This window comes from Bacillus rossius, chromosome 1 (assembly GCF_032445375.1).
Source record: "Bacillus rossius redtenbacheri isolate Brsri chromosome 1, Brsri_v3, whole genome shotgun sequence".
NCBI lineage: Eukaryota > Metazoa > Arthropoda > Insecta > Phasmatodea > Bacillidae > Bacillus > Bacillus rossius.
In genome coordinates this window covers 207,366,570-207,382,192 of record NC_086330.1, presented here as the reverse complement: position 1 = coordinate 207,382,192, position 15,623 = coordinate 207,366,570, and the positions used below count along the sequence as shown (strand labels likewise).

The following is a 15,623-nucleotide window of genomic DNA, read 5'->3' as shown; positions in this document are numbered from 1 at the left end:
TATTTTTCAGGTTCTAACTTGTTGAGCGTATCCTTCTTTATTTTTTTTAAATTCCTTTTATAATAATGTCTTCTCCATACTCTAATAAGCGTGCTAGATTTGAGGAAAGCGAGCCTTCGATGTCTGAGCTCGATGAATCATCTATTGATTCATTGATTTCATCTTCATCATCATTTGAGTCAGTGATTTTATCGTCGGCTGATGATTCATCCAACCTAGAGATCGAAGACACGCCACCTCCCTCTTTGCCTAGCCTGAAGCCCGTCACTTTAGATTCCGCATTCCAGGGTCGACTTGTTGATTCCAGAATCGCGAATGATATTCCCCAGCCCGACCCCAACATTAATAGATTTCTCTCCAGGTGCAGGGAACCCTTTCTGGACGTAGTGGGTGGCGTTCTCCGCCCATTCAAAATTTATCTTACATTGGCCGCGGTATTTATTAAGGAGGATCCTGTGCAGGGGCCCATCAGTGATAGCTTCCACTTCGCCTCCAAAAGTATCCCTGTTTTGTTAAGTGAGGACCTAGCAGAAATTTTCAGTTTCACATTAGTTTCTGTGCTTATGGAGCATGTAAGTGAGTTTGCTTTGCGCGGGTCTGGATGGATGTTGAGTCATGTAAAACATCTCGACATGCATGTCTCTGCATACCGACCATTCACGGTGGGGGCCGCGCATACAAAGTTGCCTGCATTTTTGTCTAACCGCAAAGCTTGTGTAAACATCGAGACTGACCGTGAGATGTGCTTTCTGTATGCCGTTATGGCAGGTGTGACGCCGGCGGCTGGGATGGTTACTCGTACTGGATCGTATCCTAATCCTCTCGAGGTTTTTGATACGACCGGTATGACGTCCCCCATGACACTGCATCAGGTTAAGATCTTTGAGAGTCTCAATAATATTTCCGTGAACATTTATTCTTGCGTGAGTGATCAGGGAACGATTATTGACGAGGATTTTAACAAACCTACTGATGCAAGTATCCAGCCGATTTGCATTACCTCTATGCGATGTGATCGCCATGTGAATATTTTGGCTATTCGTGCGTCTGGTGCTCCCGCTCATCTCCATTTCGTGACTATTAAGAATTTGTCCCGCTTGCTTTCTTCTCAACTCTCGCGTGATCAACATACAAAGTGGGTTTGCGAGCGCTGTTTTCAGTATTTCCATACTGTGGACAAGTTGAACTCCCACACTGATTTGTGCAGCCAACACACGGCCGTTCGGTCAGTATTCCCGACTGAGGAGACTAAATGGCTCGAGTTCACAAATGTATCCAAGAAGGAACGTATGGGCTTTGTCGCTTATTGCGATACAGAGACCTACTTGAAACCGATGTCCACCTGTTTACCAGAGACAGATGCCTCCAGCACCACGACGGTGAACGAGCACGTGCCTTATGCATGTAGCATTTTATTAGTTTGTTCGTACGATGCTTCGCTTACCAGATATGCGCACTTTGAAGGGGAGAATTGTGTTGCCGACATGGTCTCTACCTTGATTGATATGACTAAGTGGGTGTGCGCGATTTATGCTAAGACCGTTCCCATGAAAGCCCAGACTCCTGCTGTTGCTGCGCGGTTGGCGAGTCAGACACATTGCAATATATGTAATAAGACACTAGGTGACAAGTCAGTGTTGGACCATGACCACCTGACCGGTGAGATTCGTGGCTATGCGCATTCTAAGTGTAATATTGCATTTAGACTGCAGAAGAACCAACTGGTGGCTATTTTCCACAATCTTCAGAATTATGACGCCCACTTTTTGATGAGACCATTAGTCTCACGTCATATTGCACAACTTGACGGTTCCTCCATTTTGGAGAACCCCGGGAAGGTCAGGGTTATAGGCACCTAGCTTTTTTTTTTTTTCGTGTTCCACCTTCCCTCCAAATCAGAACACGTCAGTTTACCAGGTTCCACACCTAGTCGCGACTGACGGGAGAACAGAAGGGATCTCCTTGCATCGGGCCGGGGAAGCCTATGATGTACATTCTATATTACACAGACCCGAATACCTTCTTTTCACAGACGATAGAGCCAAACGCCCGATCGTGCATCTTAGGTTTTTTTTGTTCATTGTAAATAAATATACAACTCATGATAACTAATGGTCAATTAGGTTAGGTTAGCTACATTATAAATACTTTAAAACATTGTGGACGGTTGATTTGGTTAGGATAGCTACATTAGATACTGTGAAATCATGTAAACGGTTTCCTAGCCCTGGATAGCTACATATTAAAAAGTTATTTGCTAAGCAACCATAAAATGATTTTACAGTATTTTTAATGTAGCCATACTAGCTCAGCTGAGCCTCACTCGTGTCCAGTTTCCAGAAGACGCACAGTTTGATCTAGCTCGTTGGAAAGGGGTGTTCCCATACGATTTCGTCACTAGTATGGCAGAACTGCAGACGACCTCACTACCCCCTAGGGAAGCATTTCATAATGCGCTTAGTGGGACTGACGTGAGTGACGGGGACTATGCTCACGCTAGATCTGCGTGGAATGTTTTCCGCTGTAAGACTTTGAACGATTACGCGTTGCAGTATTTGAAGGTGGATACGTGTTTGTTGGCTGACGTGTTCGAGAATTTCCGTTCAGTTTGTTGCCAGTCCTATGGCTTAGATCCGGCGCACTACATTACGGCCCCATCACTTGCGTGGGACGGTTTGTTGAGCAAGTCTGAGGTGTGTCTGGAATTAGTCACCGATCCAGATATCTATCTTTTCTTGGAGAATGCTGTTCGGGGTGGGATCACCAACATTAGTCGGCGCTATGCGAAGGCTAACAATGTTTACATGAGCGATTATGACTCCAGCCTGCCGTCTTCCTACATCTGTTATTTCGATGTAAATTCTCTCTATGGTCATACGATGCTTGGTAAGCTTCCGGTGGGCAACTTCCAGTGGGTGCAGGAACTCGAATATGCAAACTGGAACTTTAGCACCATGGACACCGATGGTGACTGCTCATGTTTTATAGAGGTGGATATCCTTTCCGCGTGAATGTCATGACCGGCTATCAGACCTGCCGCTTGCACCCGTGAAAAGCGTACCGGTGAACAACAATATGTCAAAGCTCTTATTGACACTTGAACCGCGAAAGAACTATGTTTTACATGCAAAAACACTGCAGCACTACCTTACATACGGGGCCGTTCTTGACAATGTTCATCGTGTTTTGCGCTTTGAACAAAAATCCTGGATGGCGTCGTACGTACGGTATAATCTGAATTGCCGTGCTCAGGCAGCGAACCCCTTTGAGAAATCCTTCTATTAATTAATGAATAATTCCGTTTTTGGCAAATCTTTGCAGTCGCCGCGTAGGGAGCGTGACATACGTGTGGTTTCGCGGTACGATACCATATATGGTGCGGCAGAGTTGATAGGTCGTCCGTCATTTAAGGCAAGGCGGATCGTCGATGAGAATCTGGTCCTCATTGAGTTAGCCAAAGGTTAGGTAACCTTCAACAAACCCCTTTACACTGGTGTGGCCATCTTAGATTTATCCAAATTGCATCTCTATGATTTCCACTATAACTATATGCAGGTTAAGTTTCCCTTTCCATCTCTGCACCTGCTTTACTCAGATACCGATTCTCTTCTGTACCACATCGAGTGTCGCGATGTGTATTCTTCGATTCTCCCCGATTTGGCTTCTCGTTTCGACACTTCGAATTATGCTCCAGATAATGCTCAAAGGTTTCCATCAGTCAACCACGGCATGACTGGTGTCATGAAGGATAAAGCCGCTGGACGCATCATTACTGAGTATGTTGGTCTTCGCCCCAAACTTTATGCATACAAGATGGACGATGGTGCTTTTACGCTTAAAGCCAAGGGTGTGAAGGCCAGTGTACTCAGATCGCTACTTTTTGAGCAATATCTGGATTGCTTGCAAACAAATTCACGGGTTTGGGGGACTCAATATCATTTTCGTTCACGAAATCACATTGTTTGTACTGAACGCGTGACTAAGGTGGCGTTGTCATCAGGTGACGACAAGCGGAGCATTTCCGATGATGGAATTAGCACGCTTCCATGGGGACATTACCGTCTAGATCCCTGAACCTGAGTTCCCCACATAATAAGAGATTCTAACTTTTTATTTTTTTATTTTATAATTTTCCAGTTTTTTTTTGTACTATCCTCATACCTTGGTACGCTCAATAAGCATTGCTGCTCCGAGTCGAGTTGTAGGACAACAACAGCGCTCCAAACTCCTCCTCCGCTCGGAGTGGCCAACTGGGTAGATGGCAACAAACTTCGATTCATTGCCTCCCCCTTCACCCATAAAACATTAAGAATGTTGGACAGAACTCATGCACTACTGTACTGCGCATGTGGAGATAAAACCATCGGTATGTTTAACATGTAGAGATTGCACTCATCTTATTTACACGGTTCAGATAGTGAATCTGATAGTTTTCTTTAAATGCTAGTCTGTTTAATAATTTAAAGTAAATTTCAGTCTATCCTGATTTTAAATGCTAATGTGGTTAAACTTTGTTGCATGTCATCTTACTGTCAAGACCAGGTCAACTATAGTCTTCATTCTGTCTCTGACAATTCCATAATGAACATGGCTGCTTTTGAGGAAATGCGCGATTGCATTGAATATGCGCTTCATGCTTGCATCGGCATGAATATAGATGCGATAGTACACCATCTAGAGGTCTCCGCGATCAATTTGTTCGCTGCATTTCCAGAGGAATACGAGTTTCTAACATACCTTTACAACGGTATTATAGCATGCTTTGAAGCTGTAATGGAGGCTCAAGAGCAAGTGGAGCCAGATGATGGAGTGGACAGCGGCTTCGGAGAGAGTGACGGTGAAGCAAAATGCTTGCGCCCTTGTTAAACATGGAAAATAGGCCTCTCGGGGAAACTCGCCATGTATAAAAAAAAAGGAGTTAACGCATCTAATGCTGTACCTCCTGAGACATAGTCTCTAAGGTGATGTGGAAAGCAGCATACCACTATAAATTCAAACACAAGATTTTATTTATTTATTTTTTTTTTCAGCTTACACTCCAGAGAATCTTCCGCCACGTCGAGATGAAGAGAATGAGACTACACATCATAGTTATAAATTCACTATCACTAAATAATAATAATGAGCTTACACTATTATTAAATGCATTACAGGAAAGCTAACACTAAAGTATGCCTATAAGAAAAAATTTCTTATGCCTGCTTCTGATGCATATAAAGGAACACACATCATGATCATTCAATATGGTGCACTCTGTGCATGTAAGGGAACAATCTTTTCGGTGCACTCTGTGCATGTATTGGAACGAGTCCTTGGGTGTATCATGTGCTTCCAAGATGGTGGGGCTGTTGAATCCAAGATGGCGGAGAATTGTTTAAAGGTTGTAATATTTTTTAAATTTAAATATCACGCCCTCTGGTAGCAACACTTGTTACTAAATATATCGATTAGCATTCGACCTATCGAATGGTGCTGCGCCCTGGCAGCTGAAATATGAAATAAAAGTAAATATATCGATTAGCATTCGACCTATCGAATGGTGCTGCGCCCTGGCAGCTGAAATATGAAATAAAAGTAAATATATCGATTAGCATTCGACCTATCGAATGGTGCTGCGCCCTGGCAGCTGAAATATGAAATAAAAGTAAATATATCGATTAGCATTCGATCTATCGAATGGTGCTGTGCCCTGGCAGCTGAAATATGAAATAAAGATGGCGACGGTGGCACACTCTGGTAGCCAACTTGAGAATCAAGATGGCGGCGCCTCTGGCAACTAATTTTTGAATTTGCCGCGCGATACTAGCGACATCTACCAGCCAACTTGAGAACCAAGATGGCGGCGCCTCTGACAACTAATTTTTGAATTTGGCGCGCGATACTAGCGACATCTACCAGCCAACTTGAGAACCAAGATGGCGGCGCCTCTGGCAACTAATTTTTGAATTTGGCGCGCGATACTAGCGACATCTACCAGCCAACTTGAGAACCAAGATGGCGGCGCCTCTGGCAACTAATTTTTTGAATTTAGCGCCATCTGGTAGTCTGTTCTGGAATTAAAGATGGCAGCTGTATAATAATTTTAATTTCAAATGTGGCACCTTAGGTATGCATTAAGGAAGGCAAAAACACCCTCCCCCATTTATCATAAACTTGCCGTCAGTACGTAGCATATATAGATTATTTATTCCACCATATTCCAATTGGTCTCGTGGTCTAGTGGTCAAGGCGTCCGCCTCGTAACCACGACATCCTGGACGTTTTCACGTCCCATGGATCGAATCCCAGCCTCGGCACTGAAAATATTTTATTTAAAATAAAATAATACCTGCTGCTACCTGGTGGCGACCAACAGAACTATATGACGTCACACAAGATGGCGGCCTCCAGCAGCCGAAACAAGATGGCGACCAGGAAAAATCAAGATGGCGGCCTCCAGCAGACGAAACAAGATGGCGGCCAGAAGAAATCAAGATGGTGGCCTCCAGCAGACGAAACAAGATGGCGGCCAGAAGAAATCAAGATGGCGGCCTCCAGCAGACGACACAGAATCATGACGTCACGATTCGAAGTTGGTGGAAATTTCTAGAAATACAAAATGGCGGATTTGCGAATATGCGATTTGCGGATTTGCGGATTTGCGGATTCGCGGATTTGCGGATTTGCGGATCTCCGGATTAGCCACTGGATTAGCGCATAAAAAACTAGATTTGCACATAAAAAACCATAAAAAATGCATAAAAAACCATAAAAAATGGGATAATCCCCGGATTACCCCGCTCCCCCCTCGACTATGTTCCAGAGTCGGCACGCTCTCTCTACTAAACACGTCTCCCAAATCATATGCCAGTAACCTTGGGTTCTGGGTAGCATCGAACCCAGCGAAATCATTAAAGGCACAGCAGGCCCGCTTACGCCCTCCGGTACACGGACTCTTAGAAACGCATGCATTTCTTCCAAATAACACGTACCTCGGTAATATTACTTGGACGACCGAATCCCAACAAGTTTTTATATTGTAAAAGCGCGAACGAATTGTCTCTGCATAATGTTCGCGAGCTTATTTCCGCTACCTTCGCGGCCGTCGCGCGCAGACTTAGGTTCTTCACGCACGCCCCAGTCACACAGTTTCCGCACCCGTTTAGCACAAGTGTGTTCGTGCTTTCAAACTCCGACGAATTTTTACACGAAACTGACGTGCGAGGTTCGCTTTTTCGCCAGCGGCTGTCAGCCTGGACTCGCGGCCCGAGGCAGACTGCCCTCTCTCGCCCGCGCACGACCCCTCACGCGGTGAAATACGTCACCACACCTCCTCCTACACAACCCTCTCACTGCGGGGAAGGAGAAATCCAGTTCCATGCAGATATGTAGTTCCAGAAATACATCCAACTTTCTGTAAAGTTTCTGACACTTAAATATGACTATAAACTGTTTTCAAAAACTCTTTTAAAATTATTTTAAAAAAATTACAAAAAAAAATAACTTAAGACTAAGTAATAAATAAAACAAATGCAATAAACCAATTTTGTTAAAACTATACGAACATGAAAATTAAATGCCGAAACTATTTAAAAGCCAAAATAAAATCTTAAAACAATATTTTAAAATAACTCCTATTCTAAATAAGACTTACAATAAGAATTAAAAATCTTTAAAGTGGCAGGTGTTCTAACTCAAGTCTTTAAATTATCCATGGGGCAAGCACATCATTCCACAATGGGAATAAATATTTTTAATTTATATTTACTGCTAACTCGAATTTGCTCATGCAATAGCTTAAAAATTAAAATCTCTCGACATTTAGACAGAAGGTTCAAAATTTCATGTGTCCACTATTAAGCACAATATACATGTAATTTACTCTCACAACATATCAGCTTTCGCTTGGTTTTAATATTCTTAGGGAAATAGTCTATGAAAAACTTTTTATCCTACTTACCATGTCCAAATCCTTTACCTCCACACCAATACCGGCATACATAGTGAAAGCTCCCAGTGCAGACGACTCATTATGTTCGCTTCTCTATTTTTGGTCATTCCTAGCCACCTCCTAATACGAATCAGTCCAGAAACATTAATCATTCCCATCTGACCATGCGCATCTTATGCGGTCACAGGCACACACTACTGATATACTGGCTACTCTCGACTTGTGCTTCCATCTCTCCACGCCTGCTTGCCTTGAGCCCTTGAAACAGCCACGCTAAGTGCAAACCCAAAATTTTTTATATCTGGGCAGTGGGCAAGGAAAATAGTGAAAAAAAAAAACTTTAATTTGAAAGCAGGATCACAACCGCAGCAATTAAAATTAATTTAACTTTTACGAAAAAAAACCTTAATCAAATTAATTAACTAAACATATTTTCACAGAACAATCCATATATTTATGCTATCTTAGAGTGATCTGGTTTCTATGTCCCCTACTCATATCCTCGTTTCCTTCTTTTAATTATAGTAGCATATTGTCTGTACTTGCTGCCTAGTAAGGGGTTATTGCTGTTGAGTTACTTAGAGTAAGGCGTTGCTGTGTCTGAGAATGATGTTTGTGCTTGCAGGCCAGTTCTGTTGGATTTGGTGCGGATCTTGTTGCTGCTAAACAGCCCCGAGAACCGGATACGAGCTCCTCCGACTGACTGGAGAGACCTTTTTTCGTGGGGTGAGAGGGTGTTGCGTCGTTACAAGAGACAAAATCCTCACCAGGTACCTTTTAACCGATTGTCAGATATCTGATTGACAGTCCCACAGCTGTTAGTCTTGCATCATTTATAGGTTAATCGTGTTTAAAAATTAACAAGTCTATATTATTATGATTAAAACTGATGTATTGTGTAAAGGAATTGGGAATTGTCTGAGTTTGGTGTGTTCCAGGTGGTCCAGGCACAGCTGGTGAACTTTCTTCAAACAGCGGTTACACCGCAGCCCATCCAGCTCGCACACCTGAATGCAACAGAACATCAGTATTCTCAACAGCCTCAACTTTGCTCTTTCCATCCCTCAAACAAAACAGCCGTAAACCACCTCACCACTATTAACAACACCAACCACACCGACTGTGCAATTAGTGACTCGAACTTGTCGCTGCAACACATTGCAGCAATTACATTTGGTGCTTACTGTGACGACCAGCTGAAGACTGAGAGGGTGTCGAAAATGCCACCACAGCTTATCTCGAGCAAGTTTCCAGGTGACCATGCCATGCCGGCAGAATGGCAGTCCACACAGGACTGCCTCCTGGAAGCTGACTTTATCACACTGGGGTTCCGCCCGCAGGACGAGGTCACCACTGAACTATGATATGGTCATTTCACTAGCGATATTTCTAGTTCTACATTGACTGTACCAGGAGGTTTGGAATCAGTAACCATCTGGGAAGACTAAAGCAGTAGTGCGTATAAAGCCTGGTTCTGTAGTGAAATGCGGTAAGATGAAACAACAAGAGCATCTGCAGTTTGGGTGGCCCGCCGAGTGTCTGCCAGTGGCCCGTGATTTGCTCTCGTTACATACGGCTGTACAAATCTCTGCTGTTAAAACCCAGTAATTGATAAATCGATGTTTTAAGTATGGTTTTATCATAAAAAATCTCATTTTTGACCTTACTTTGCAAAGATCCAAATTACAAGTGAGATTTTTCGTCGGCGAATTGCTAGTAAAATTGCCTGATAAATTTAAAGCTTAAAAAAATGTTTTTTTATCAACCTCTACATTTCTTAAAACAATTCATAATTTATGCGACTCTTAATTATAATATAGGCCTACAAGATAAGTTATAATTTTATGTGTACTAGATAATAACCCACGGCTTCGCGCGCACAATTGCTGAGAATTGCTAAAATCTTACCATTAAAAAGGGTTTGTAATAAATTCCAAACATGTTTACTGAATAAATAGACAAAATAAATTGTCAGATGCACAAAATATTTATTTCTTAACATAGCTCTTTAAGAATGATATGTTCGGTGTAGTGATGCGCAGGCTTTTTTTTTTACTAGATTAAGTATCTGATTTTCAAACTCTGTTTTGGAGTGTTCGAAGATATACGATATTATATCTTGATAAAATTACGCTTACCTCCTTTTCATTTTATAAGATAACATTTTTTAAAAAAAAATTCTTAATCTTGCACTAACTCATTTAAAGAAGTTTATGTTATCATTTACAGTGAACTTTCATTTCCTGTGGTTACAGATATACTTAGAATTATAAATAATACATACTATTACAGATACCTCATTTTATTCAAGGATATTTGATACAATAGCATATTTATTTGAAATATAATATAAATATTTTTAAATTATTTTACATGATATCAGTTAACTGTTAGTTTACTAACTATTAGTCTAATTAAAAAAAATTCCATAATATTTTCCCCCTCGTCTCTTTTTTCAAAGGGAAGCCAATGTAACAATTAAAAACTAAGTAAATATGGCAACATCTATTAACCAAGCAAAAACCACACTAACCCAATTAATTTCTTTACTTCAACCGCAGATATTAACTTCAAAACAATTAAAATAAAGTTATATTTATTTTGAGTTTAATTAATTTTTCTAAAATAATAATTTAATAGATACCATAATTTTTTATTTTTAAAATATTATTATTACCTCTTACAACTTTATAAGGTGATATTTAGGAAAATTTTAAATAAGATAACGTAGGTAAAGTATTGATTTTTCAACATTTCCTATTCGTAAATTAAGTTCGATTTTATCAGAATATATAATTTTTTAAATGTTATAAAACTTTTGGTAGATTTTTCATGTCTGTAAATAGTACCAAATAAATTTCGTCCATCTTGATTATTTTCAGATATACTACTTTTTCATTAAAACAAATCAAGTGCAATTTTACCCCTTTTACGTCGTATATGGAAAAATGTGAGGCCGGGCCCCATCAGAGTCCCATCTCCCACTGCAAGCATCAACTCTTCCACAAGGTAAACACTTGCCCAGATGGGGCCTAACCTGCATATTAAATTCAGACAAAGGGAATAAAACCAATGCTGAAAGTGTAAGGTGGCCGAAGATTGACCAAAACACATAAAATTAGTTCCAACATTTATTGTTAATCTTTAACATATCTCATAAATAACTTCCAGTACAAAAATATTTATATCTGTGATGACTAGTTAGTCCAAACAAATATTATAATTTACACACAATAAATACTATATTTAACTCAATAATTTTCTTTGGTACAAGCTCTAGGCTAGAAAAGCCAACATTTATAAGGTACATTTTAATGCTTAATGTCTTAAGCAATATTAACCAAAATTATTAACCAACTCATAAGGCAAGGTCTTTGGAGCGCTAAATCAAGTTATTGAAAACAATATGGCCACCAATTAAGAAAATGCACAGGAGGTGCAGAAAAAAATGGAACAAGTGACAAATCCACATTATGAGCACCTAAACAACACTTTAAGTTTAAAAAGGTGCATCATATTCACAAAAAAAAACACAAGTCCAACAGATACTACACACACTATCAAAGTTATTATCATCATTCAACTGTACTGGCCATTTCATAACAGATAACTACAACCCTACCAATACTTAGCTCTCCAAAACACCTTTCCTGCTGTCGATCTCTCTCTCTCATGCCTCATGATGTTGGTGGTGATGGTCCTGCTCCTCTATGCCTAACTGGTCAAAACCCCGAGCTTATATACACATTTTCTTTCTCCCCCCCCCCCCCCCCGGTCCCTCATATTGCCCCTCCAATTATCTGGTTTAATTTGGATGATTCTATAATGTTCTAGATGTATCTTCATACCATTTCTCATAATCGATATATGTAACCGATTTCCAGGATTTATTGTTCTTCTTCTAAATCCGGAGTTGGTAAAACTGAATTCGATGTTGTGTTGGGATGAAGTCTCCCCTTTTGTCTATGGTTTTTGAGTGAAAGTGCACTGTCTTTGCCGCACACAGCCGTAGCCTATCTATGACTATCTATGAGTCGTGATGTCACCAGATGTCAGTTTATTCCTACCCGCTAACATGAAATGTAAGCTTCTTCATGTCCTTAAATTTTTGTGTGTACAATCTTAAATTAACGTCTCGTGACCATACACGGGCACATCCTCATCCCCTAAAACTTCACTGCAGGAGGGCATCTTCTTCCAGGTGATGAAAAGTCTTAGGATGGCCAGTCTCAAGTCATATCTTCACCTGTCAGGTTCCACAGGTATGGAAGCCGGAGTAATCAAGGAAGCGGACGAAAGTACCTGCTGGTGCCCGAGCTGCCATCAGAGCTGATGTTGTAACTGATACTGGAACTGGTGGGTGATTTAGTAGCGGGGGCCGGCATGCTTCTGCTGTTGGATGCTGAACTGACAATGGTCTTGAAGAATTAAGTTCTCATGCAGCAGTCGGTTCACTCGGTGTCGAGGTAAACCCAGAAAAAGAGGGAGCAAGACGAGGAAAAGGAGTGACCTCCGTAATTCAAACCCTTCCAAATAAAAGAGATAGAAACCTCTAAAAACACAAATCATCTTGCCAAAAACAAACACATCTTACCACCTACAAACTATATCATACTCGACTAGATAACATATTTTAAATAATTGAAATATTTCATACAAAAAACACATAATTAATAAGCGTATAAATTTTAAAAAGGAGCCTGGTGATTTTGAACACATCATATTTAACAATCATAATATCAACAAAGATCAACAATAGTTATTTAGCTTAAATAATTTAATTTCTCACACATAATAACATTATATTCTTAGATAAAAAGTCTTAATCGAGATATGTATATATAAATATTTCATTACATTCTAAGAATAAAAGTGTTTCAATTGCCCAACATGGGCTTTGATCCTTTTCATTGGCTGATTTAGTTCATCCAATACAACTGACATGTCTGTTGTGAATTTAATTATTTTATATGGACCCAACCACAGAGGGGCCAGCTTAGCTGAAAAATAGTTAATCTTAGAAATAAAAAAATTAGATTCTAATAATACCAAATCTCCCACCTTAATGAAACATCCGATTTAGTTATATCATATTTCTCAGCCAACTTTTGGTGGTTGTGAGTTAAATTTTTAACCACATCAGCCCAAACATCATCCATCTTTTTATTTTCTGATTTCCAAACCAAGGGATCCAATGACCACATATTAATCAGAGGATGAAACAATGTTCTTGCTAATAAAGGTTGTGAGGGGGTATGCTTAGTAGCATCATTAATTACATTATTGAAGCACAAGGCCAGGTAGTACATGGATTCATTCCACTTGCGCTGTGAATCCTCTGTAAGAGCTCGAAGAGCTACTTTTAAGGTCCTGTTGTACCTTTCCACAATATTCCCTTGGGGATGGGAAGGGGGAAGTGTGTACCAACTTAGTTCCCCAATCGAACAACAAATTTTTCATTTCTACCGATGAAAAATAGGTGGCATTATCACAAACTATGGAAACTGGGGACCCAAAATTAGGGAAAAGTTATTGTCCCGAATGTCGACATATCTCACTAGCTTTAATATTTCTCAAAGGGAAAAAGAAACAATATTTGGTAAAACTATCAACACCTACCAAGATAGCCATATAACCTTACGTGGTTCGTGGCAAAGGACCTACTACATCGAGATACAAACATTCCAAAGGATAACTGGCGACATTAGTGGCATGTTTACCCTCACGTTTTTTATTACGGGATTTTGCATTTTAGCAGCTTACACAAGCCTTAACTTTCTTTTCTATTTCCTTACGCAAACCTGGCCAAATAAACAACTCATTGATCCGAGCTATTGTTTTATCACGCCCTACATGGCCACCAAAAAATTAATTATGATAATAGTCGCATATCATAGTACGAACCTCCTCTGGTGCAAAAATGTAAAATTTTCCCTTTTTGGTAGTTAACCCTACTAGAACCTTATTTAAACAATAGTCTGATATTCCTTTAGCAATACTACCCAGTATCTCCTGATACTCTTTATCCTTCTCCTGATATTCCTTGATATTGACAAGAAATCTTGGAAATTGCTGAAATACAGATACAGAATTTTCTTCAACAGTATTAACAGCTGATTAAGGTTGAATTTTTACAGGGACTGTGGACTGTATAAATTCATTCTCATAATACATCCTCAAAAGTGCATCAGCGACAGCATTCTCAGCCCCACGCACATGATGAACTTCGTAACTTAATGCAGACAACCTAACTAACCACCGAGCTAGCCTACCAACGGGTTTCTTTGATGCAAGAAGCCAACTCAATGTTTGATTGTCTGTATACAATTTAAAGGTGCCAAATTCCAGGTAGTGGGAAAAATTCTCCATCCCGAACAGGCACGCCAAACACTCCTTCTCATAGGTGGTGTACTTCCTTTCAGCCTGAGTCAAAAAAACGACTCACAAAGGCAACTGGTGCAAGATGACCTTTTATTCTTTGACATGCAATTCGAAACCCTTTTCAAAATCAGGAATTTGTAGTACAGGAGGTTGACTAAGAGCTTCCTTTAATTTAACAAAAGCCTGTTGTTGTGGGGCTCCCCAAACGAAATCTATCTTTTTTCTCTTCAAATAGTTCAGGGATTCTGCTAGATAAGCGAAATTTGGAATAAATTTGGCAAAAAAAGCAGCCATCCCTAAGAAATGCCTAACTCCTTTCAAATTATTAGGAGGAGGGAAAGCTAAAACTGACTTCACCTTGTCAGGATCAGTCCTCAATTCTCCGTTGGAAATTATTAATACCAAGTAGCGCACATGGTTCTCTGCCCAAGCAACTTTATTGGTATTTACAGTCAGTCCTGCTTCCCGTAATGCTTCTAGTACCAGACGGATATGATTCATATGATCTTCAAAAGTTAAAATACAATATCAGTGAAAACAAAATCATGCATATACTTTCCTAACACTTTATACAAGATTCTGGACATAGTTTGAGGCCCACAATTTACTCCCATAGGCAGCCTAGTCCACTGATACAGACCCCATGGTGTACAAAAAGCTTAAGGTTCACGAGAATCTGGATGGAGTTCACACTGATGAAAAGCAGAATTTAAATCAAATATAGTAAAGTACTTGGCCTGCCCAACATACTGAAACACTGAATCTATCAATGAAATAGGATATGGGTCCAAAACAATCTTCTCGTTAATTTTCCGGAAATCGCAAACTAAACGGTATTCTCCTGGAGACTTTTTAGGTACTAAGAATGCAGGGCTAGCATAAACACTTCGAATCCTCTATGACACCCTCGGTTTTAAAATTAAGAAATTATTTTCTTAAATATTTTTACCTTAGGGGGAGTTACCCTGTAGGGAACTGAAGCTACTGTATTATCATCCTTCAATTTCAAAACTATAGGATATTTGTTACAGTAACCCAAAATTGAAGTAAGTACGTCTGAAAATTAATTTTTGATATTTTCAATCTTCTTGTCCTGAAACTCATCTAAACTAGAAATTTGAACATTTCTATTATGAAAAGATTTTGTCACTAATGATACTGGCATCCCGGGGCAAAAAACGAAATTCCAGACTGGTGTTGCGAACATCTACCCTCGCTTTAGTCTTAGCCAAAAAAATTGATTCCTAATATTATATCTTGCGATAAAGCTTCCAAGAGCCGAAAACAAACGATCCACGAGAACTCTGCAATT

General features: G+C 40.0%; 1 protein-coding gene across 2 annotated transcripts in view; it reads left to right on the top strand.

Annotated features, from left to right (window-relative positions):
- LOC134527257 (uncharacterized) overlaps positions 1-9,915 on the top strand; it is a 360,812-nt gene extending 350,897 nt beyond the window's left edge. Inside the window, exons 5-6 of one of the 2 annotated variants that reach the window (XM_063359778.1) lie at positions 8,556-8,700; positions 8,869-9,915. In XM_063359778.1, coding sequence (XP_063215848.1) covers positions 8,556-8,700; positions 8,869-9,294 — 571 coding nt within the window. In that variant the 3' untranslated portion in view covers positions 9,295-9,915. The remainder of the gene's footprint in view (positions 1-8,555; positions 8,701-8,868) is intronic. The other variant, XM_063359779.1, reaches the window with a different exon arrangement.
- Positions 9,916-15,623: the final 5,708 nt, after the last annotated feature.